This window comes from Oppia nitens, unplaced genomic scaffold (assembly GCF_028296485.1).
Source record: "Oppia nitens isolate AA-2021 unplaced genomic scaffold, nextdenovo-longstitch-racon4-pilon3 scaffold16_pilon_pilon_pilon, whole genome shotgun sequence".
Classification (NCBI taxonomy): domain Eukaryota; kingdom Metazoa; phylum Arthropoda; class Arachnida; order Sarcoptiformes; family Oppiidae; genus Oppia; species Oppia nitens.
Genome location: NW_026533195.1, coordinates 1617501 through 1642143, shown reverse-complemented (window position 1 = coordinate 1642143; position 24643 = coordinate 1617501). Strand labels below are relative to the sequence as shown.

Here is a 24643-nt window from a genome sequence, read left to right as displayed (position 1 = left end):
TTTAAATATTTAGTAAATAACTAATTAATTAATAAAATAAAAAAAAATATTTTTTTAAAAATTATTACCACTATTTAAACTATTAATATATATTTAAAATTTGAATTTACATAACAAAAAAAGTTTTCAATTACATAAATTATATATCTATGATTATTATTTTTTTTATAAAATATTATTAATATTATTATTAAAATTGACACTGCTATAAATTTTTAGATAATGTATATAATTTAGATTAAATAATAAAAAAGTTTTTTTTAAAATTTAAGTCTAGTTTATTAACACTTATATTATTGTCTACTATTTGATAGACATAATTAATTTTAAGATAGTTCAAAACAATTTTTTAGGTTATATAATTATTATCTATTGAATATATATATAAGTAATATATTATATAATAAACAAATAAATCATTTTTATTAACTAATTTAATATTTATAAACATATATATATATATATATATAGTATTTGTGAATTATAAATAAAAGCATATTTATTTTTATTTTTTTAAATAACTTATCTATAATATAATAATAATAACAAATATTTAGTTAATTATATATAAAAAATAATAATACAAATAGTTAATTATGCAATTATTATAGAAATTTTTATTTCATTATAAAATTCATTTAAATAATTAAATAAAACTACATATGTTTCAGTAATTAAATTATTAAATAATTAGTTAATCAGTTATGTATGGGTGGGTCGTATCGGAAAAACGATTTGACTTTAGCATCCAATTGACAGTTTGAGGCACAGTTTGAGCCATAGATGTGGGCATTAATGTAGTCAATTGATGCCGACTTCAGACCACTACCGCTACACCCGAGCTGCTGGTCGGCCACATAGACATTGACCGAGAAAAACATGTCTCCCTTACACCGACCCTCACTGATCTCACCGTAATTGACTTCATACTGATTGCCTAATTAATTGATTATCAAAATATATAACAAGTATGTTAACTACCAGTGCTTACATATTATACAATACTGTATATACAGTCTCATTAAAAAATACATACCATTCAGATAAGTATAATACTGGGAAAAGTTAGCAATTGTCAGATTTTCTCGTCGGTTATCGACAGTAACCACTTGATAGGTCCACGGGCTAACCCATGCATCGTAACCATTGCATGTGACTTCACTGGGGAAAGTCGAGTCCAATGTTATACGTTTGATGGGACCGCCAGTGCAGACAATATTTTTGAAGACAGTCATATTGGTCATCTGAGTGGCCGTAAAATCTATATACAGGTGCAGATCATTGATGTTATAGTAATTAGTATTAATAAACAAAAAAATAAAATACTTACTTAAATGTGTTTCGGGAACGGCTAGTGGCATACGTCGAACATTTTCGGCAGTAAACTGTCCATTTTCGGCCAATGGTGCCGGAAATTGACCACCAATACCACTATCCTGTTGTTGTTGTTGTTGGTGATGATGATGTTGGCCGTGATGTTGATGACCAAAAATATTTGGAAATCTCGGGATCGGTAAACCTATAATTAAATAAAAATATACAAAAAAATTATTGATTAATATTATATTGAATAATATTTTTGCAATATTAACTGTGTATATATATATATATATATATATGTTTATATATGCGTTTGCGTGTATGTATATACCTGGGAAATGTCGGTTACCGTGTTGTCCATTACTATTATGATCACAATCATCGGTGTGTCGATGGTTAGGGAAAAAATTACCGAACTGTGCCGATACACATGCTATTCAAACAACAAAAAAATAATTAATAATAATATAATTATTATAACAAAAATAATAATAAATTTATTTACCAATTGTGACCAATAAAATAAAAGCGTTAGATTTTATCATGGTTGTTTTTTTTGTTATTTTGTTAAACTTTTTTTTATAGTTGATATACTAAGCTATTAGTTTGTTTGAATGATTTTTTTTATAGTATAACAAACAGTTTATATACTATTTTTTTATATCAAAAAAAAAATCAATTAGTTTAACACAAACACACACACCCGGACCTTTCAATCAGCTCAGGTAGTTAATTTGTTATGATGATGATGATGATGTTATATTAAACTACGTCAATTACTATCATGAATAATATTTATCAAGATAAATAGATAGATACAACTAATTAATAATTATAATAATTGTTTTTCTAAAAATAAATCCTATTATTGATTATATTTTTTATTTTGTCACTATAATTGATTTATTAACGTTTACTTATTTAAACAATATTTTTTTTAGCAAGTTTTACAATAATAACAATAAAATATAGATTATATGAGTCAATGATTATAATTAATTAAATAAATTTATAATAACAAGTGTTTATGTATTGCAATTTGTTTTTAGTTTAAAAATTTAAAAAGTAAACTAATTAATTAATATAAATTTTAATTGCTTTTAAAAATTATGATCGGGATTTAAAGTTAAGTTTTAAAAAAATTAAACTATATATTTAAAATATGAATATACAGTACCAAAAAAAATTTCAATTACATAAATATATTCAATTATAAATACAAATTATTAATTATTATAATTATAATTGATACTGTTATAAATTTTTAATTATTATTATATAATGTTTATTTAAATTAAATAATAAAAATGTTTGTTTTTTTAAGTCTAGCTTATTGACAGTTATATTATTGTCTACTATTTGCTAGACATAATTAATTTTAATATAATGAAAACAATTTTTTTTAGATTATATAATTTTAATAAATAATATAACATATAGCTAATATTTTTTTTTATAATAAACAATTTAATCATTTTTTATTATATATAAATATTACAGGAAACATTTTATTTTTTTAGTAAAAATATTTAAAAATAATATAAAAATAATGATACAGTTTAAAAATTAAAATCAGAAAAATATATTTTATTTAAAAAACAATTAATTTCTAATACAGTAAAAAGATTATGGATTATAATACAATGAAATTGTTCACTCATTATACTACATAATTATATTAATTAATTAATTAATATAAATATTAATAATAATAATAAAGTAATAAAAAACAACAACAAAAATCGGTTTATCAATCAGTATCGGTAGCCTAGTATTGTGTGTGTCCTAAATACCCGTAATTTTATTATTATTTTTTACGTACCCGTAATAATCTAATAACCGTAGCGTCTAATACTACCGCCATTAAGATTATCATTATTATTATTATTGGTATTAACTTTTCGCAAACCACTCAATAAACTACTTAAATCTTTACTGTTGTCATCACCACTACCGCCACCAATGCTACCGGAGCTGATCAACAGTCTGTCCCCATCACTGCTGGTTCTGCTGCCATATCCGCCATCATTATTATCATTGAGTTGTCTGAGTCTTAGTTGTTGTCCTAAACCACTGTCACTGAGTTTCAGTAGTCCTAAACCACTGCTACCACCGACTAGTCGTCCGTTTCYGAGACCAACCAAACCGAGTCGTCCATCATCTCCTCGTCCACCGATAAGTCCACTATCGTTGTCGTCTACTAGTCCTTGTCGGTCACCTCTGGCCACAACTGTACGCACCTGTTCCTCAACTGGTCTGATCTCCTGTAGGACTGTCCTCCGGGGAACTATAATCTCCCGGACCTCCTGTACGACTGGTCTCAGTATTTCCTGTACGAGCACTTGTGGTTCATCTTTGGCTGTGTCCCGTTGGACACTACCCGGTCGACTGATGTGACGCTGTTTGGTCTTCAATGTTGACGATCGGGTTAGCCAATTGAGTTCAACGGGTAAATCGATAGCACCGATGTCTACACTGGTCGGCCGATTGTCACCCGAGTCTGACTTTATATTAATGACCTGAATATCGCGCGACGACTTGACTGCCAACGGTATACTACTCGAGCCGTGAGACAAGTGGACGGCCAGTAGTGACAAACATATTGTTACCTATAGTAGTAGTAGTAGTAGTATTAATGTAGAGGTAGTGGTGGTAATGGTGGACAGGGATATCAGAGAAAATAAAATATATATATATTAATAATCAATTAATAATGTTATAATAAATATTATTAACAATAATTAAGTAATTTTAAAAAATGAAAATTTGATACTAACTTTGAAAAACATTGTTTGTATTTGTTTGTCAATCAACAAAAAAGTTACAATAAGTTTAAATAAATATATTTAACTATTTTTTCAATTAATTTATATTATATTTTATTATATAATATTATATTTATTAGCTATTGATTCACAATTGATATTCAATGTCTCCAAACATCTCACAGTATTTATACTAAAATTTTTTAAGGATAATAATTGTAAATAATATAATATATTTGATAATTATATTGATTTCAAAAAAAAAATATAAATAAAAATTATTTATTATTATTATTTTTTTATAACTTGAAAAAATTAGTCTATCTATGGGCTTAACATTTTTCAATAAGTTTATAGTGCATTTGTTTGTATAGATTTTTATGTTTTTTTAAGAAACAAAAAAAATATGTATAAATTTTTATCCTAAAAATGTTGTCCGAAAAAAGCTTATGTAATTGAGAGTAAAGTTACATAATATATGGACTTTTAGTATACAATATTTAATGCAATCAATTATTTATATTAAACACGAGTTGATTGTATGTATGCATAATGTTTTTTGTTTGTTTTAATTTTTAATACATTTTACAATTAATTGTATTAAATAATTTTGTGAGTGAGTGTATGAGTGAGTGGGTTAGTCTATGAGTGAGTAAGTGAATAAAGAGAGAGAGAGAGAGAGAGAGAGAGAGAGAGAGAGAGAGAGAGAGTTTAGTTTAGTCAGTAATACAAGTAGTGATCATTTGCTCTCAATTTGTTTATTAAAACTTGTTTTTGAATTTTTTTAGTTTTTAATTATCACTTTTATACACTGTATATACTGTTTAATCATATGATAATGTGTTTTAGTTGTTAAATATATAAATATATTGAATTATAATATACACAAACAAAAAAAGTTATAAAATTTATATATATATATTAAATTTTATTACACAAAAAAATAGTATTATATTTAATAGTAATTATTTAAAAATAAGTTTAAATTTATAAGCATAATAAACATATAGTATTTTTTGAATTATAAATAAATTCATATTTATTTTTTAAAAAAATAACTTATCAATAAAATAATAAAGTCCAGTAATAACAAATATTTAGTTAATTATATATTGTTATTCAAAAAATAATAATAATACAATTAGTTAATTATGCAATTATAATAGAAATTTTTATTTCATTTTAAAAATTCATTTAAATAATTAAACAAAACTTTAAATATGTTTCAGAGTAAGAAAATTATTAATCAATTTATAATTAATTAATCAGTTATGTATGGGTGGGTCGTAACGGAAAAACGATTTGACTTTACTATCCAATTGACAGTTTGAGGCACAGTTTGAGCCATAGATGTGGGCATTAATGTAGTCAATTGATGCCGACTTCAGACCCGTACCGCTACACCCGAGCTGCTGGTCGGCCACATAGGCATTGACCGAGAAAAACATGTCTCCCTTACACCGACCCTCACTGATCTCACCGTAATTGACTTCATACTGATTGCCTAATTAATTGATTATGAAAAATATATGATAAATATTATGTTAACTACCAGTGCTTACAAATAATCTATTACTGTATATACAGTCTCATAAAAAATACATACCATTCAGAAAAGTATAATATTGTGAAAAGTTAGCAATTGTCAGATTTTCTCGACGGTTATCGACAGTAACCACTTGATAGGTCCACGGGCTAACCCATGCATCGTAACCATTGCATGTGACTTCACTGGGGAAAGTCGAGTCCAGTGTTATACGTTTGATGGGACCGCCAGTGCAGACAATATTCTTGAAGACAGTCATATTGGTCGTCTGAGTGGCCGTAAAATCTATATACCGGTGCGCAAAACGACAACAGCAACAACAAAAWAWATATATATATATATATATAATTATTATTTATACTAAAAATTTACCGACAATTTATGACAATTGCTATAATAAATTACTACTACTAGTAGTAGTAGTTAGTAATAATAGTAATAGTATTACTTAAATTTATGGCCGGTTCAGCTAATGGCATACGCCGGACATTTTCGGCAGTAAACTGTCCACTTTCGGCCGGTAAATGGTCACAATCCTTATCGTGTTGATGATGATGATGAGGGGGCTGCTGYTGSTGGTGGTGGTGGTGGTGGTTGTGGCCAAAYATTGGAAATCTAGGRAACGGTAGACCTGGTAGCTGTAGGTTCGGGAAAATAGGACCAAACTGTGCCGATGCACACGCTATACAGTATAGTTATAATAATAATAATAATAAAAAATTATATTAATATTTTTTTTAATTTTAAAATATATTGATTTCAAAAAAAAGTTAACATGCTAAATTATTAGTAAAATTTAATAGTATTTTGAAAATTCAATTGTATTTTTATTTTTAATAATAATAATTATTAATATTTTAATAATAATAATTATTAATATTTTAATAATAATAATTATTAATATTTTAATAATAATTATTATTAATATTTTAATAATAATAATTATTAATATTTTAATAATAATAATTATTAATATTTTAATAATAATAATTATTAATATTTTAATAATAATAATTATTAATTTTTTAATAATAATAATTATTATTTTAATAATAACTTACCAAATGTACACAATAGTAATATAGCACTAACAGTAGATTTCATCGTGGTTAATTAATTAATTAATAAATATTTTTTTTGAAAAAATAAATAATTAACTGTATTAGTTTTTTTTTAAAAAATAATTATAATTATTTTTTTAAGAGTTAAAACTTAAGATAAAAATTAACACACAGACACATAGTTTATATACTTTTTTTTTGAAAAAAATAATAATCAATTAGTAATTTTTAAAATTAAAAAACACACTTTAATTAATTAATTAATTGACTAATTTTTATGATGTTTATTAATTTTACTAATTGCAATATGATCTACGTCATCTATCTATATCATGTTTTAATTATTAAAAAATAAGCTAGATAAAACTAATTAATTATATATATATATTTTAGGTATGTATGTATGTCCTGTTATTGTTGTCAAATAATTTATCAAATTTATTATAAAAATTTTTAATAATATTATTAATACAAGTAATAGTCATATATATATTTATATATATAATAAATGTATTTTATTAGTAAACATCTAACAAGTGTTAACATTGTTTGATTTTTTTTATTTAATATTTTTTTATATATCAATCTAATTAATTAAAAATGTTTTTTTTTCACTTATTTTACTTAATTTTAAAATTAGAAAATCCTGGTTTAATAATAAAATTGCAAAAATATAATTAATAATAATATTATAAAAGTTTAAATTATTATTATTATAAGTACATACTTTCTATTATTTAAAAAATTAAAAAATAAATTGGTTGCTTAATTTTGATTATTAAATTTATAAAATTTATAACTTATTATATATATTATTTTTATTTTATGTAAATATGATTCATTTATTAATAAAAATATATTTTTTTACATATTTCTACTAATAGATAATTATATATTTGCATACAATGTTTACATATAAGCATTATACAACAAGTAATGTCCATTTTAAAACAACAAACTTTACGTTATTACTGTAAAGCGGGTATTAGTGTAAACAAAGTTTTTTGTTGTTATTTGAATAAATTGATTACCAGTCTTCAAATTTAATTGTCATTTGTTTTGATATCTATTGTGATTTACCAATGATGGCCGTTTCCGCGAATGACATCCATATCCGACACATCATGTTATTTGATTTTCGCGGTGGATTAAGTGCTGCGGAGACCGCTCGACATATCAATGGCGTGTATCCTGAAGTGGTCACCGATAGGACTGTACGGCGATGGTTTCAAAGATTCGGAAGCGGTAACTTTGATTTGGAAGACAAACAAAGACCCGGTGCATCACCAAAGATATCCGAGGATAATCTGGCAAAAATGATTGAAGAAAATCCAAAGTTGACATGTCAAGAGTTGGCCAACATATTTGACTTGCATTACAACACAGTTTTGAGTCATTTGCATTCAATTGGCAAAAGATACAGAGCCGGGAAATGGACACCACATGAATTGACACCCGAACAAAAAACATATCGTGTTACTGTCTGCGAATCTTTGCTTTTACGTAACAACAATTTGGCATTTCTTGACCGAATTGTAACTGGTGATGAGAAGTGGTGTCTATACATCAATGTCACCCGAAAAGGTCAATGGTTAAGCAAAGGAGAAAAGGCAGTTCCGACTCCAAGAGCAGATTTGCACCAAAAAAGGTTATGCTTTGTGTTTGGTGGAATATTAAGGGTATTGTTCACTGGGAACTGTTGAATGTTGGCCAAACCGTAAACTCGGACCTCTATTGTCAACAATTAGAAAGAGTCAAGTCTTCTCTGACTAAATTGTGGCCAGCATTGGTCAACAGAAAAGGTGTTATCTTTCATCACGATAATGCCAGACCACATGTCGCAAATATTATTCACCCACCGTATAGCCCAGATATTGCTCCAACTGATTACCATCTGTTTTTGGCTCTTCAAAATTATTTGGACGATAATCGCTTCCAAAACAAAGATGAGGTCGAAAATGCCATCAAAATATTTTTTGCCATATATATATACCCACACGTTGGGCAAGAATTATCGAAACTGGTGGCGAATATTATGATAATTAATCATTTGTAGTTTTTGAATAAATTAACTTTAAAATTTGTTATAATTTCGGACAGTTTCAATTGTATAATGCTTATATATATTATATGCACAAATTATTTGTATATACAGTACAAATTCAAATATTATAAAAAGTAATTTACTTTATTATATAACATTAACTATTATTATTATTTTTATTACTATTACTATTACTACTACTACTAATACTACTACTACTACTATAATAGTATATACCTCTACATAACAAAAATAATATGTAAATAATTAAATGATTGTTAATAGTGTTAATATTTATAATTATTAGTTTAATAAAAAAATAAATAAATAAAATTTAATAGCATAAACAATAAAAATGTGTTAAAATATATTTTATTTTCCAAATACTTAAATAGCTTTTAAAATTTATTATTATAATAATTACATTAATAGTCAATAATGCATTAAAAAATAAAAATAAATTATATGTACAGTATGTATGTACAAATAATAATAATAATAATAATAAAAAATAAATAATTTAATTATTCGAGTAATAAAAAAAAAATTTAATTATAAATATTTATTCAATTGTATTGTTGTTATTTTAATTTATTGTTATAGTTATTCACTATTTTTAAATACACAATTTTATTTTTTTATTTATAAAAAACATAATAATAATATTAGTACAACATTTATTTTTTTTTTAAATAAATAATTTGGTGTTAAATATATTTTTATTATCAAATAATAATATAAATATTTTGTTGTTAATAATTATATATATAATTAATTTAATAGTAATTTTTTAGTAATAGTAATTAATAGTTAAAAAAACAACAACAACAACAACAAAATGGTCCAACAATTATCAATCATAGATTATACTGTATTATTAGCTATGCTATTGGTATCGGCACTAATCGGACTGTTTTACGGTTGCTTCTGGGGCACAGGTAGACAAAAATCTAACTCAACCGACATCACCACCAGCACCACCACCACCACTACCACCAGTAACTATTTGATTGGCAACAAATCCATGTCTGTAGTACCGGTAGCCGTATCGGTAATGGCCAGTTTTATATCGGCCATAACCCTGTTGGGTATGCCTACCGAAGTCTATCTATATGGTACACAAATCTGGTCAATGTTGCTACCATTTCCTATGGCACTGGCCATAAGCGCCTATATGTTTATACCGGTTTTCTACGGTCTAAACATAACCAGTACTAATGAGGTATTGTTTTTTTTTTAATTAATTAATTAATTTATTTTATTTATTTGTACTTTAATGACAAATAATTAATTAAACATTTATAATTTTTGTTGTTGTTGTTGTATATATATATATATATAGTACCTGTATAAGCGATTTGGTAGTTCAGCAAGGTTATTGGGTTCAATAATATTTACAATACATACGGTATGTAATTAAATTATTTACTAATAAAATACTGGATATTATTGATATGCAGTATATTTAGAATTAATAATTAATAAAATTTAATTTAATTAGAAAAAAAAATAATATAAATTATTAGTTAATAATAATAATAAATAATAATTTATTGTATTTAAAAATTTCTAGATATTTTATATGGCACTGGTATTGTATGCACCAGCACTGGCTATAGCACAGTGTAAGCCTATCCATATAATAATAATACTGATAATATAATACTATAAATTTACAAATAAATAATAATAAATATTATACTTAATATTAATTTATTTTTTTAAAAAAAATTACATTAAATGCATGAATGCTTATATTAATAGTGTTTGATAATAGTGTATAAAACTTTATATATATATATATTAGTAACCGGTCTTAATCTATGGCTATCGGTGCTGACAACTGGATTCATATGTATATTCTATACAACACTGGGCGGTATGCGTGCCGTTATCTGGACTGATGTTTTCCAAACGGTATTCATGTTTGTCATGATGTTTACGATTGTTATCAAAGGAACGGTAGATTTGGGTGGACTAACCAATGTTTGGCAAACTAATCAACTGTTTCATAGGATAGAGCTATTCAAGTGATTACATTTCATACAAAAAATAATATATATATATATATTAAAACTATAAAAGTTTTGTAGTTATATATCAAAGTTAAGCACTGGGGGTTAGGCGGTATGATTGGTTTACCACCCTCTCCCCCCTAGACACAAAAAACTTGCTTAACACTGATATATATATATACTGTATATACGATATATACTGTATATATATATTAAAATAATTTCATAACAGTTTTCATAGGATAGAGCTATTCAAGTGATATAAACACAAACATATAGTTATTTAATTTAATTTATTTTTTGTTTCAATTTTTTTTCTAAAAAACAATAGTTTAGATCCCAATCCATTGGTTAGGCATACAATGTGGACAGTAGTGATCGGTGAGTTCATATTCTGGACCAATGTTTTCTCAACAAATCAGACAATGGTTCAACGTTATCTATCGGTGCCCACACTTAATAAAGCTAGAAAGTATTGATTTTACAATCTAAATATACTGTATATATATATATTTTTTTTGATAATAATAATTAATAATTATTTAGTATTGTTTGGGTAGTCCTACCATTGATAACAGCAATAACATTAGTATCATTGATGGCCGGTTTGCTTATAACAGCCAAATACAGTACCTGCGATCCCATGTCCAGCAAATTGGTTGAACGATCCGATCAATTGTTTCCACTGTATGTTATCGAAACATTTGGATCGATACCCGGTTTTGTTGGACTATTTATTGCCGGTGTTTTCAGTGGATCGCTTAGGTATATACAGATTAAGATAACTTTCCTAATCTATTTATCAATCAACTAACTATATATATATATAACATATTCAGTAATAATAATAATTATTATTATTATTATTTGTATTTGTATTATTAATTACAGTACCATATCTAGCGGTCTGAACGCACTGTCCGCTGTCACACTTGAAGACTATGTACGGCCAATACTAWTGAACAGACACCCCGACAAACCAGYACTAAGCGATTCAATGGCTACAGTCTATGCCAGATTGATATCCGTCGGCTACGGCCTACTAGCCATTGGACTGGTTCTGGTAGCCCAACAAATGGGTAATATACTGCAGGCAGCCATCAGTTTAGTAGGCCTACTATCGTCGCCGTTGTTCGGTCTGTTCGTATTGGGTATGTTTGTACCGTCGGCTAACTCCAGGGGTGCACTATGGGGTACACTRCTAGGTATGGCCTGTGCCCTATGGATAGGTACGGGTGCCATATATTACAAGCCATATTTACCCAGCAAACCAATATCTGTGGATAGTTGTCCACTAGTTTACGATAATCTAACTATACATTCATCAGCAAACTATAGTGTTGGTGGTGGTCGACCCACTTATGAGGAGGAGGAGGGCCTACATCATAATGATAACATATTTTTTATCTATCGACTATCCTATATGTATTATGGACTTATTGGTGCACTGGTAACTATTTTATCCGGTTATTGTATATCATTGATGACTGGTATATATATATATAAATACAATAGATAATTATATGATATTAGTAAATGTATAATTATTATTATGCTAATTATTATTTTATTTATTGATTGTTTGGGTGGATAATGTATATATCTATATATATATATATATATATATATATATATATATATACTACCAATAGGTAGGACATCCCTTAAGACAATAGATCCCTGTTTGCTGACACCATTGCTTAGACATCGTGTGGAAAGGTATCAAAAACAATGTTTTAATATCCATACAAAACAAAATAATAGTACAATAGTTAATACAGTTTGTTAATTAATTGTTAATAATTAATATTATAAATAAAAAAATAAATATTAATGTTTATTTTAAATACTGTAATTATTTATACATGAAATTATTTATTAATTAAAATAAAAATAATGTTACAATAAAATTTGTATAATCATATTTCATTTAGTAATTTTATTATTATTATTATTATTATTATTATAAGTTATGCATTATATTACTTGAATTTAATAATTATTTTTTTTTAAAAAAACTTAATATTTTGTGTTTGATGTTTATACTGTATATTAATTATTACAATTACTTATAAAATTTGTGTTTGTATTGTATTATATAAATTATAGTCTAAAGTAAGATATTGCTAAAAAAAATTGTTAGTACTGTAACTAATTATTAGAAAAAATATAATTATATTAAAAATTTTCTAATTAAAGTAATTTATTTTATACTAATAGTAATTTTATTTTATAAAATTTTTTGTAACATTAGAATATAATGATTAGATTATATTACAATTTTTTTTATATATTAAACTATGGATATTATTGGTATAATAATTATTATTATAAGCAATAATGCATAAAAAATCTTTAATAATAATTTAAAAATAACTAATTTATAGTATTAAATGGTTAATGATTAAAATAAATCATCGACTATTATATCTATATATGCGTAAAATAAAAAAATAAAAAATCTAAATTAATTAATTATGTGAATAAAAATTAATGATTTATAAACAAAAAAAAATTATTRCATTTTTTTAGTTATTATTATTATTATTTTATGTTTAAATAAAATAAATTATATATTAATATTTTTTTAATCAATAGAAAATTATAAAGCAATTTATTTTTAGTTTAAAGTTAATGAATAAATATTATATAATTGTTTTTTATTTAAATAATTATAAATATTAACTTATATATAATATTATATAATTTATACAGTATATATTTATATATAAATTTTTTTATACATTATTTATATATACATTATAATTGAAATATGATTGATAAACAACTATCATATATAGATTATTCAATATTTATCGGTATGCTATTGGTGTCGGCACTTATCGGTCTCTACTACGGTTGGACAGGTAGACTAAAAAAATCCAAAAATACATCAACTAATAATAATAMCCGTACCAACGATTATCTAATGGCCAACAAATCCATGTCGGTCGTACCGGTAGCCATGTCGGTGATGGCCAGTTTTACGTCGGCCATAATGCTATTGGGAATGCCTACCGAAGTCTATATATATGGTACACAAGTTTGGATCCAATTGTTAGCAAATCCACTGGTAKTGTTGGTCAGCTCATACCTATTTCTACCTGTTTTCTATGAACTAAATATAACCAGCGCTTATGAGGTATTATTTATTTTTAAAATATATTTAATTGTTATTTATAAACAAAAAAAATATTTGTAATAATTATGATTAATAATAACAAAATAATACTATAAATATTATAATAATTACTATTTTATATATATAAATATTTTTGAGATATCAACTAATATATATCTGATTATTTAAAATTATTAATATATAACTATTTACTGTATATTAATACTAATTATATAGATAATTATTTAATTATTTATTTACCATTAGTATCTATATAAGCGATTTGGTAGGTCCGTACGCTTACTGGGCTCAACAATATATTCAGTATATATGGTATTAAAAAAAACATTTTMATTATATTATTTTTTATATTAAACATATTAAATACTACTACTACTACTACTACTACTAATAATAATAATAATAATATTAATTTTTCAGTTATTTTATATGTCAATTGTATTGTATGCACCGGCACTGGCTATAGCACAGGGTTAGCTATATTGTTATAATTATTATTATTATGATATTATGATAACCATATTGACTAATTTACAATACATAAAATTTATATATTTTTAATTATAATTTAATTTTTTTATGTAATATATTAGTAACCGGTCTTAATCTATGGCTATCGGTGCTGACAACTGGATTCATATGTATATTCTATACAACACTGGGCGGTATGCGTGCCGTTATCTGGACTGATGTTTTACAAACGATCCTAATGTTTGCCATGTTATTCACTGTTGTCATCAAAGGAACGGTAGATTTGGGTGGACTAACCAGTGTTTGGCAAACTAATCAACAGTTTCATAGGATAGAGCTATTCAAGTGATTATATATATATATACTCATAAAATATATAAACTATTAAACAAAATTATATATCAGAGTTAAGCACTGGGAGGTTAGGTGTGGTATTGATGCTATACCACCCACACCCCTAGACCACCAAAAAAACTTGTTTAAAACACTGAWATATATATATATATATAATTAATTGTATTTTTTTTTTGGTTCTCAAACAATAGTTTAGATCCCAATCCATTGGTTAGGCATACAGTGTGGACAGTAATGATCGGMCAGTTTATTAATTCGACTAATGTTTATGCAACCAATCAGGCAATGATTCAACGATATCTAACGGTGCCCACATTGAAACAAGCTAGACAGTTAGTTAAAACACAAAATTTAATTAAATCAAAACAAAAATAATATATATATATATATTTAAATTATTTTATATAAATTTAGCATGCTTAAATTATTATCAATAATCAATAACTAATGATTTATTATTATTAATTTAGAATTATATGGTTAGCCCTAACGCTAGAGACAACAATAGTAGGCCTATCAATGATAATCGGTTTGTTAGTATCGGCCAAATACAGTCACTGTGATCCCATGTCCAACAAATTRGTTGAACGATCCGATCAATTGTTTCCACTRTATGTTATCGAAACATTTGRATCGATACCCGGTTTTGTTGGACTATTTATTGCCGGTGTTTTCAGTGGTGCRCTTAGGTWAGGCCACAGACACATATAAATACATATACAAATATACATACACACAGCTACATACACACACACACACACACATAAATACATACACACATAAATACAAACACATATACATKCAAACAGCTACATACACACAGATAAATACATACARACACACACACACACATACCTACATACATACATTCACATACATGTATACACACATATGCACACACATTAACAATACTGTAAATATTCAATTACAATAACAATCAATTACTACTAATAATAACACATTCAATAATAATAATAATAATAATTTAATTACAGTACCATATCTAGCGGTTTGAACGCACTGTCCGCTGTCACACTTGAAGACTATGTGCGACCATTAGTCAGACACAAACAACTAACCGATTCAAGGGCTACACTATTAGCCAAATTGATTGCTAGTGTCTACGGTCTACTGGCCATTGGACTGGTAGTCGTAGCCCAACAAATGGGTAACATATTACAGGCAGCTCTTGGTATTTGTTCACTATTGTCGTCRCCAATATTCGGACTGTTCATATTGGGTATGTTTGTACCATCAACTAACTCCAGGGGCGCACTATGGGGTACACTAGTGGGTCTGGCCTGTACCGTATGGATAGGTACGGGTGCCATGTATTACAAGCCATATTTACCCAGCAAACCAATTTCAGTGGATAGTTGTCCACTAGTTTACGATAATCTAACTATACATTCATCAGCAAACTATAGTGTTGGTGGTGGTCGACCCACTTATGAGGAGGTGGAGGTGCAGGGCCTACATCATAATGATAAYATATTTTTTATCTATCGACTATCCTATATGTATTATGGACTTATYGGTGCACTGGTAACTATTTTATCCGGTTATTGTATATCATTGATGACTAGTATGTATTTATCACTAATGTATTTATTTAAAAAAAAATTATTGTACGGTATATTGATTTTTTTAAATATATAATTTATTAAATTTATAGGTAAGACATCCCTGCAGTCAATTGATCCCTGTTTGCTGACACCAGTGCTCAGGCGACGTGTGGAAAGGTATCAACAAAAACAACAACAACAACATTATGACAAACAAAATAATAAAGTTGTTGTTAATACTGTTTGTTAAACAGTAATGTTTGAAATATTTATTTTGGTTTTAGTATAATATGAGTATTTGTTAAAAAATATTTTTTTATTTTACTATATTTATATTAATATTAAAAAAATTAACAATTATCTAAACTAATAAAATAAAAACTAGATGTTTAAGTTTTTAAATAAAACTTTATTATTATAAAATTTTTAATTTTTAATAAAATTAACTTATAATAAATTTTTATGATTTTTTCTTAAAATTAACAGTAATTTAATTTATTATACATATGACACAATTTATTTACACAATTGTCTATTAGTAAATTAGTTAATTAATATATATATATTATAAGTTGTTGTTAATACTGTTTGTTAAACAGTAATGTTTGAAATATTTTTTAGTTTTTAATATAATATGAGTATTTGTTTAAAAAAAATATTTTTTTTTCATTTTACTATATTTTTATTGGAAAAAATTAACAATTATCTAAACTAATAAAATAAATACTAGATGTTTAAATAGTTTAAATAAAACTGCATTATTATTATTATAAAATTTTAAATATTTTTTGTTTATAACAATAAACTTATAATAAATTTGTATTTTTTTTTAATTTAATTAACAGTAATTAATTTATTATACTATTAGTAATTTAGTTAATTAAAAATAAATAAATATATTGTTTGTCAATTACTGTTATTTATTTAAAAACCATACAAAAAATTATTARATAAACATTTATGACATAAAATTCATTAAAAAAAATATTAGAAATTTTTAATACTATTTGTTGAAAAAAAATTTGAGAAATTAAAAAATTAAAACATAAACCAATTATTATATTGTAATATGATTATTGAAACAAAAATATTTGAATTATTTTTATAGTAGTAGTAAAATTTTTAAAAAAAATATGTTTAAAATTAAATTTAACTTTTAAAATTTAAATTAATGTTTATTATTATACTAAGCAATAATGCATAACAATTTGCATAATAATAAATCAAATATTTATAAGTATTTTAATAATTAATGATTAATATAAATCATAGGTCGACAATAATAATAGGTATTAAAAAATAAATTAATAAATTACTTAATTATGTGAATAAAAATTAATGATTAATATATATATTTCAATAAAAAAATATTACATTTATTTATTTTATTATTATTATTATTATGATTACAGTAGTTATTAACATATTTTACAACAATTTTTTTTTATAGATTAATACAAGTTATATAATATTATATTTTAAGAAATTTCTAATTGAATTAATAAAAAAAATTTTTATACATATTTTTTTTAAATATAGTATAATTGAAATATGATTGATAAACAACTATCATATATAGATTATACAATATTTATTGGTATGCTATTGGTGTCGGCACTTATCGGTCTGTACTACGGTTGGACAGGTAGAAAAAAATCCAATAGATCTACTAATACCCAAACTAATACCCGTACCAATGATTATCTAATGGCCAACAAATCCATGTCGGTCGTACCGGTAGCCATTTCGGTTATGGCCAGTTTTATATCGGCCATAATGCTATTGGGAATGCCTACCGAAGTCTATATATATGGTACACAAATTTGGGTCATATTGTTAGCAAATCCACTGGTATTGWTGGTCAGCTCATACCTATTTCTACCTGTTTTCTATGAGCTAAATATAACCAGCGCTTATGAGGTATTATTTATTATTATTATTGTTTATAAATAACTATTTGATATAAATATTATTWTCTATTTAAATATATTTATATATATATTATCACTAGTATCTAAATAAGCGATTTAATAGGTCCGTACGCTTACTGGGCTCAACAATATATTCAATATATATGGTAATTCAAAATAAAAAATTATATAATATATTAATAATATAATATTTTTTTAATTATTATTTAATATATGTTTTAAGTTATTTTATATGTCAATTGTATTGTATGCACCGGCACTGGCTATAGCACAGGGTTAGTTAGACTATATATAAAGATATATATAGTATATATAGTATATATATTGATAATACATATAATTTATATTTTTAATATTTATTAATTTTTATGTAATATAGTAACCGGTCTTAATCTATGGCTATCGGTGCTGACAACTGGATTCATATGTATATTCTATACAACACTGGGCGGTATGCGTGCCGTTATCTGGACTGATGTTTTCCAAACAGTCCTTATGTTTGCCATGTTATTCACATTTGTTATCAAAGGAACGGTAGAATTGGGTGGACTAACCAGTGTTTGGCAAACTAATCAACAGTTTCATAGGATAGAGCTATTCAAGTGATATATGTCCACATAATATATATATATATATACTATAAAATTGTTATATACTGTATATATATATATATATTAAAATAATTAATTAATTGAGTTTTTTTTAAACAATAGTTTAGATCCCAATCCATTGGTTAGGCATACACTGTGGACAGTAATGATCGGCCAGTTTATTAATTCGACTAATGTTTATGCAACAAATCAGGCAATGATTCAACGATATCTATCGGTGCCCACATTGAAACAAGCTAGACAGTAAGTTAATAATTTAACTATATTTATATAATTATATTATTTTATATTTAAAAAAAATTACCATGCTAAAACTAAATAAACTAAATTATTACAATCAGAATTTTATGGGTTGTCCTACCATTGAAGACAACAATTATTGGACTATCCATATGGATTGGTTTGTTAGTGTCGGCTAAATACAGTACCTGTGATCCCATTCCAACAAATTGGTTGAACGATCCGATCAATTGTTTCCACTGTATGTTATCGAAACATTTGGATCGATACCCGGTTTTGTTGGCCTATTCATAGCCGGTGTTTTCAGTGGATCGCTTAGGTTAGGACACAGACACACATACAGTACATACATACAGTACATACATACATACATACATACACATATAGACACACAATTGTTTAACATACACACACACTCATAGCACTTACACACACTCATAGCACATACACAGTGTGTATTACACACACTCATAGCACATATACACACTCATAGCACATACATACACACTCATAGCACATACACATAAACACATATACACACACACACACACACACACATACATATATACATACATATAAACACACACACACACACACACACACACACACACATAATATATAATAATATAAACACACACACACACACACACTTACCTATAAACACACACACACACACACATACACATACATACATACATATAAACTCATACACACACACATACATACATTTACATACATTAACATTACTAAAAAAGATTATTATTATTATTAACTCTATTACAGTACAATTTCAAGCGGTTTGAATGCACTGTCAGCCGTAACACTTGAAGACTATGTGCGACCATTAGTCAGACATAAACAACTAACCGATTCAATGGCYACACTCTATGCCAAATTCATAGGCATCGGCTACGGCCTACTGGCCATAGTAATGGTTATGATAGCCCAACAAATGGGTAACATATTACAGGCATACARTAGTTTTTGCGGCCTATTGTCTGCGCCATTGTTCGGACTGTTCGTATTGGGTATGTTTGTACCGTCGGCTAACTCCAGGGGCGCACTATGGGGAACACTAGTGGGTATGGCCTGTTCACTATGGATAGCTACAGGTGCYATGTATTACAGGCCATATTTACCCAGCAAACCAATATCAATGGATAGTTGTCCACTAGTTTACTATAATAATCTAACTATGCATTCATCAGCAAACTATAGTGTTGGTGGTCGACCCACTTATGAKGAGGAGGTGGAGGTGCAGGGCCTACATCATAATGATAAYATATTTTTTATATATCGACTATCCTATATGTATTATGGACCTATCGGTTCATTAGTAACTATTTTATCCGGTTATTGTATATCACTATGGACTGGTTGTATAAGTTATAATTATTGTTTATACGGTATATAGTATATACTATATACTGTATATATCATATAATTTTTTTATTATAAAATTTTTAATAATTAATAGGTAAGACATCTCTACAGTCAATTGATCCCTGTTTGCTGACACCAGTCCTTAGGCTAAGTGTGGAAAGGTATCAACAAAAACAATATGACAAACAAAATAATAAAGTTATTGTTAATACTGTTTGTTAAAATTTTTTTGTTGTTGTTAATTACATATTATTTTTTAATAATAATTATTGTAGATATAATTTTATCATTATCAATATATATATATATATACTGTATAATGATTTTACTATAAAATATAAACTAAATTAAACAGTTATTAAATTGTTGAAACATTTTATTAGTATTGAATATAAACTATAATTATAAACATATTTTTGTTTATTATTATTAATATTATTAGTAATTATTTTTATTTATTACTTTTCAACATATAGTTATACAAACAAACAAAAATATGTCTATTTATGATACATTGTCTATTATATATTATTAGTTATCTTTAAAAAAAATAAAAATAAAACAAATATTATTGTTTTGTCAATTACTGTTTAATTTGTTTAAAAAAAATGTATAAAAAAAATTTGTTAAAATAAACATTTATGACATGTTAACAAAACAAAACAAAACGAAAAGTTTCAAAATATTTTTATGATTATATTGTTGATAGAAATCATAAAAATTTTAATTTTTTGTTTAAAATACAGTATAATTATTATATTTTATTTATTACTAAATTGTATGTTTAAAGAAAAAATATTTAAAATTACAATTTTTTTTAATACTAAATAATAAACATTTTATTAATATATTATTTATGAATAATTTTTTTTTATAAATAAATATATAGTATATACTAGTTTTTCTACTTAAATAAATAAAAAAAAATATTTTATACAAAATTATTAATAATTAATTTTGAATGAAAATTATGTCATCACAGTGTCATAAGTGTATTTGATTTTGAAATAAATTTTAATATATATATATATATATATATATATATATATATATAACAATGTTAATTTGCAACAAAAATTAACTTAAATATTTTTTTATGAGACACACACACACAYACACACACACACACACACACACACACACACACATACATAYATACAGTAATACATGCATACAATGTTGAGATAATTACTTATTTTACATTAATAAAAAATTTTTGGTGTCGTTTAATAATATATAGAAAATTATTATTATTATTATTATTATTATTATTATTATTATTATTATTTACAATATCACAAATAACAGGATATGTGAGGGACAGGGATGACTATTAAACGCCCGGTGAACTCATATATATATATATATATATAATGTACTTATATATATCTTTTTTTGTAATTTTATTTATATATATATATATATATATATATTATGTATAAAGTATTTCATTTACTTACTGTTCACCCACTCTATTGTTAAAATCTTTATAAAAATTTTTATTTTTTGCTTTTCTTTTTTAATTTAAATATATTCAACAACAACAAAAAAATCATAGCATACATGTACTGTACGTTATATTATTATTATTATTGTCGTCGACATGTGATTTACAATAATAAATAATTTAATATTATATTATATGTATGTATGTGTTTATGTGTGTGTGTGTGTGTGTGTGTTGTTGTGTGTGTGTGTGTGTGTGTGTGTGTGTGTGTGTGTGTGTGTGTGTGTGTGTGTGTGTGTGTGTGTGTGTGTGTTTTATTGTGTTAAATAAATGGATGAAAACTGAAACCTAGCTGTCTATCACAATTAAACCATTTAATATATATATATATATATATATATATTGTATAATATGTAGTGTATGTATGTATGTATGTGTGTCATKTGTGTATGTGCATGTATATATCTAAGTGTATGTGTGTTTTAATGTTAAATATCTTTGCTAATTTAAAAAAAATAAAATAAAAATATAATGCTAAACTTATTGAGTATGAAAATAATAATTTATGTTGTTTGTAATATGTTTATAAAAATAATAACTTTATTATTTATTTTATGTATGCTATAAAAATGACACTTATTTTTTAAATAAAGTAATCATTTCAATATATAAATTATATGCAAAAATTTATATTATATTTCATAATTGTAATATTTTTTTAACTTACTTTATATATTTATATTAATTTATCATTACTACTTTTAAGTTTATTTATATGTAGATTATATAATAAATATAGTTTTTTATTTGAAAATTAAAAAAATAATAATTTTTTAATTATATATTTATCTGTTTACAAGTGATAAAAAAATACAATGTTTCTTATTATTCAAAAAATACATAAATTAATTAACTTTATTTGACTTATATTTATATGATTTTTTTTAGTATATGATATACCATACAATATATTTTCTCATAAACTATTTAGAAAATATTATATAATAAATACATATATATATATATAATTTTGTAAAAATAGTTGTTTATTAATAATTTCCTGTTTCTTATATATATATACAGTATATTATAGTTAATTTTTATGATAAATATAGTACTATTAATATTACTATGTATTATATTTAGTAAAATATATGGAGGAGTTAACAACAAAATGATAAATTCATATATATATATATATATATATATATATATATATATATATATATATATATATTTCTAACATATATTATTGATATTTATTATATATACTTCTCTAACTATTAATTTTGTTGTTGTAATTTAATTGATTTATTTTCTATATTATTTATATTTATATTGAAAACATTATAATTCAATTTATCAAATATTAATTTTATTATAATATATATATATATTTATCTATAGTGGCATATTTTTGTTTGGTTTATAAATACATGCAATAATCAAATCTAAACAAAAACAAAATAAATAGTTTTTTAATATACATGTAAATGAAATACATAAATAAAATGTTAAGTATATATTGTTTATTATTATAAAAAATTTTACAAATTTTTTATGAGTGATGTAGTATTTAATGTTTACTAAACAATAATTATAATAATAATAATAATAATATATACATGAACTGTATGTACTGTCAAATAAATTTTTGATATAAAAACAACAATTTTATTAAATTATATGTTGTATATATATAAAAAAAAAGTATTGTTAATCAATCAAAATAACAAACAACTAATAAATAGATGATTAATTCAGATAAATATTATATACGCTTTTTAAAAAAATATATATGAAATAAATAAATAAAAATTAAATGTTTTATAATGAAATCATTTTTTTTTGATTAATATAAATAATTTACAAAATTTTGTTTATTTTTTATATATTATTCTATATATTAAAATTATTGTATACTATATAGAGTTTAAATTTTGCTTTTTCTAAAAAAATATAAAATTTGCTATTAATTACTATAGTTGTTAGTTAAAACTGTAATTAAAAAATTATATTCAAAATATTTATTTAATATATTAATAAACAATTATAGCAAATAGATTGAACAATAAAAAGGTAATATATATATATATTTATATWTTTTTATTTTAATTTAGAGTATGCTTTAATTAATTCAAATTTAGCTTAAAATTATTAAYTAAATAATTTTTAAAAATGTATTTTTTTTAATAATTTTCATAAATAATTTATTATTTTYAATATACTATTATATWTTTTTTATAAAAAAATCTATTTAATAAATATATAATATAGTTACTTAATTAGCAATGAAAAAAAATTATATAAATAACTAAATATTTTTTTATTTAAGCAACCTTGATTACCTACCTATAATTAGCTAGGTGTAATTACTAAACATATAGTATATTGAYATTTATATATGCTATAAATTATATTACAGTATTATATAATAGACACATTTTAAATACAGTATATATAAATGTATATACAATTACTACATAGCTTTAAAAAAGCTACTTAAAAAACTAAATGTCAATGTACTAGTTATTATTATTATTATTATTATTTTTTATATTTTTTAGTTGTTGAAATTTTTTTTAAAAAACACATTTAAACTATACTAAATAATTATAGTACTAAAAATATTATTGTATAGTTAAAAAAATACAACAACTACAACAACAACAAATAGTATTATTTAATACCATATATTATTAATAAGAWACTATTTTTTTTAAATTGCTAAATATTTATTTATTTTTT

The 24643-nt window shown here is 24.1% G+C and overlaps 5 protein-coding genes and 1 pseudogene across 5 annotated transcripts; 4 read left to right on the top strand and 2 right to left on the bottom strand.

Moving 5' to 3' along the window:
* Positions 1 to 688: 688 nt before the first annotated feature.
* On the bottom strand, positions 689 to 1934 carry LOC128965128 (uncharacterized). The gene is made up of 5 exons (XM_054311783.1): positions 1826 to 1934; positions 1652 to 1753; positions 1331 to 1519; positions 1037 to 1261; positions 689 to 937 (listed from the first exon to the last, which is right to left on the bottom strand). Exons 1-5 carry the CDS (start codon positions 1863 to 1865, stop codon positions 699 to 701), a joined length of 795 nt encoding a protein of 264 aa, XP_054167758.1. The 5' UTR covers positions 1866 to 1934; the 3' UTR covers positions 689 to 698.
* A 3358-nt stretch (positions 1935 to 5292) lies between these two features.
* On the bottom strand, positions 5293 to 6844 carry LOC128965119 (uncharacterized). Its single transcript, XM_054311772.1, has 4 exons — positions 6693 to 6844; positions 6080 to 6313; positions 5692 to 5916; positions 5293 to 5589 (listed from the first exon to the last, which is right to left on the bottom strand). Exons 1-4 carry the CDS (start codon positions 6733 to 6735, stop codon positions 5351 to 5353), a joined length of 741 nt encoding a protein of 246 aa, XP_054167747.1. The 5' UTR covers positions 6736 to 6844; the 3' UTR covers positions 5293 to 5350.
* A 933-nt stretch (positions 6845 to 7777) lies between these two features.
* LOC128965271 (histone-lysine N-methyltransferase SETMAR-like) lies at positions 7778 to 8731 on the top strand. The gene is made up of 3 exons (XM_054311917.1): positions 7778 to 8305; positions 8371 to 8643; positions 8702 to 8731. Exons 1-3 carry the CDS (start codon positions 7778 to 7780, stop codon positions 8729 to 8731), a joined length of 831 nt encoding a protein of 276 aa, XP_054167892.1.
* Positions 8732 to 9574: 843 nt separating this feature from the next.
* Positions 9575 to 12865, top strand: LOC128965270 (sodium-coupled monocarboxylate transporter 1-like). The gene is made up of 8 exons (XM_054311916.1): positions 9575 to 9958; positions 10079 to 10144; positions 10310 to 10361; positions 10544 to 10766; positions 11083 to 11223; positions 11298 to 11516; positions 11643 to 12241; positions 12861 to 12865. The coding sequence occupies exons 1-8, from the start codon at positions 9575 to 9577 to the stop codon at positions 12863 to 12865; spliced, it is 1689 nt and encodes a 562-aa protein (XP_054167891.1).
* A 707-nt stretch (positions 12866 to 13572) lies between these two features.
* LOC128965268 (sodium-coupled monocarboxylate transporter 1-like) lies at positions 13573 to 16547 on the top strand. The gene is made up of 9 exons (XM_054311915.1): positions 13573 to 13893; positions 14140 to 14205; positions 14314 to 14365; positions 14487 to 14709; positions 14910 to 15050; positions 15189 to 15407; positions 15714 to 16303; positions 16394 to 16460; positions 16538 to 16547. The coding sequence occupies exons 1-9, from the start codon at positions 13573 to 13575 to the stop codon at positions 16545 to 16547; spliced, it is 1689 nt and encodes a 562-aa protein (XP_054167890.1).
* A 1335-nt stretch (positions 16548 to 17882) lies between these two features.
* On the top strand, positions 17883 to 21778 carry LOC128965267 (sodium-coupled monocarboxylate transporter 1-like; annotated as a pseudogene).
* Positions 21779 to 24643: the final 2865 nt, after the last annotated feature.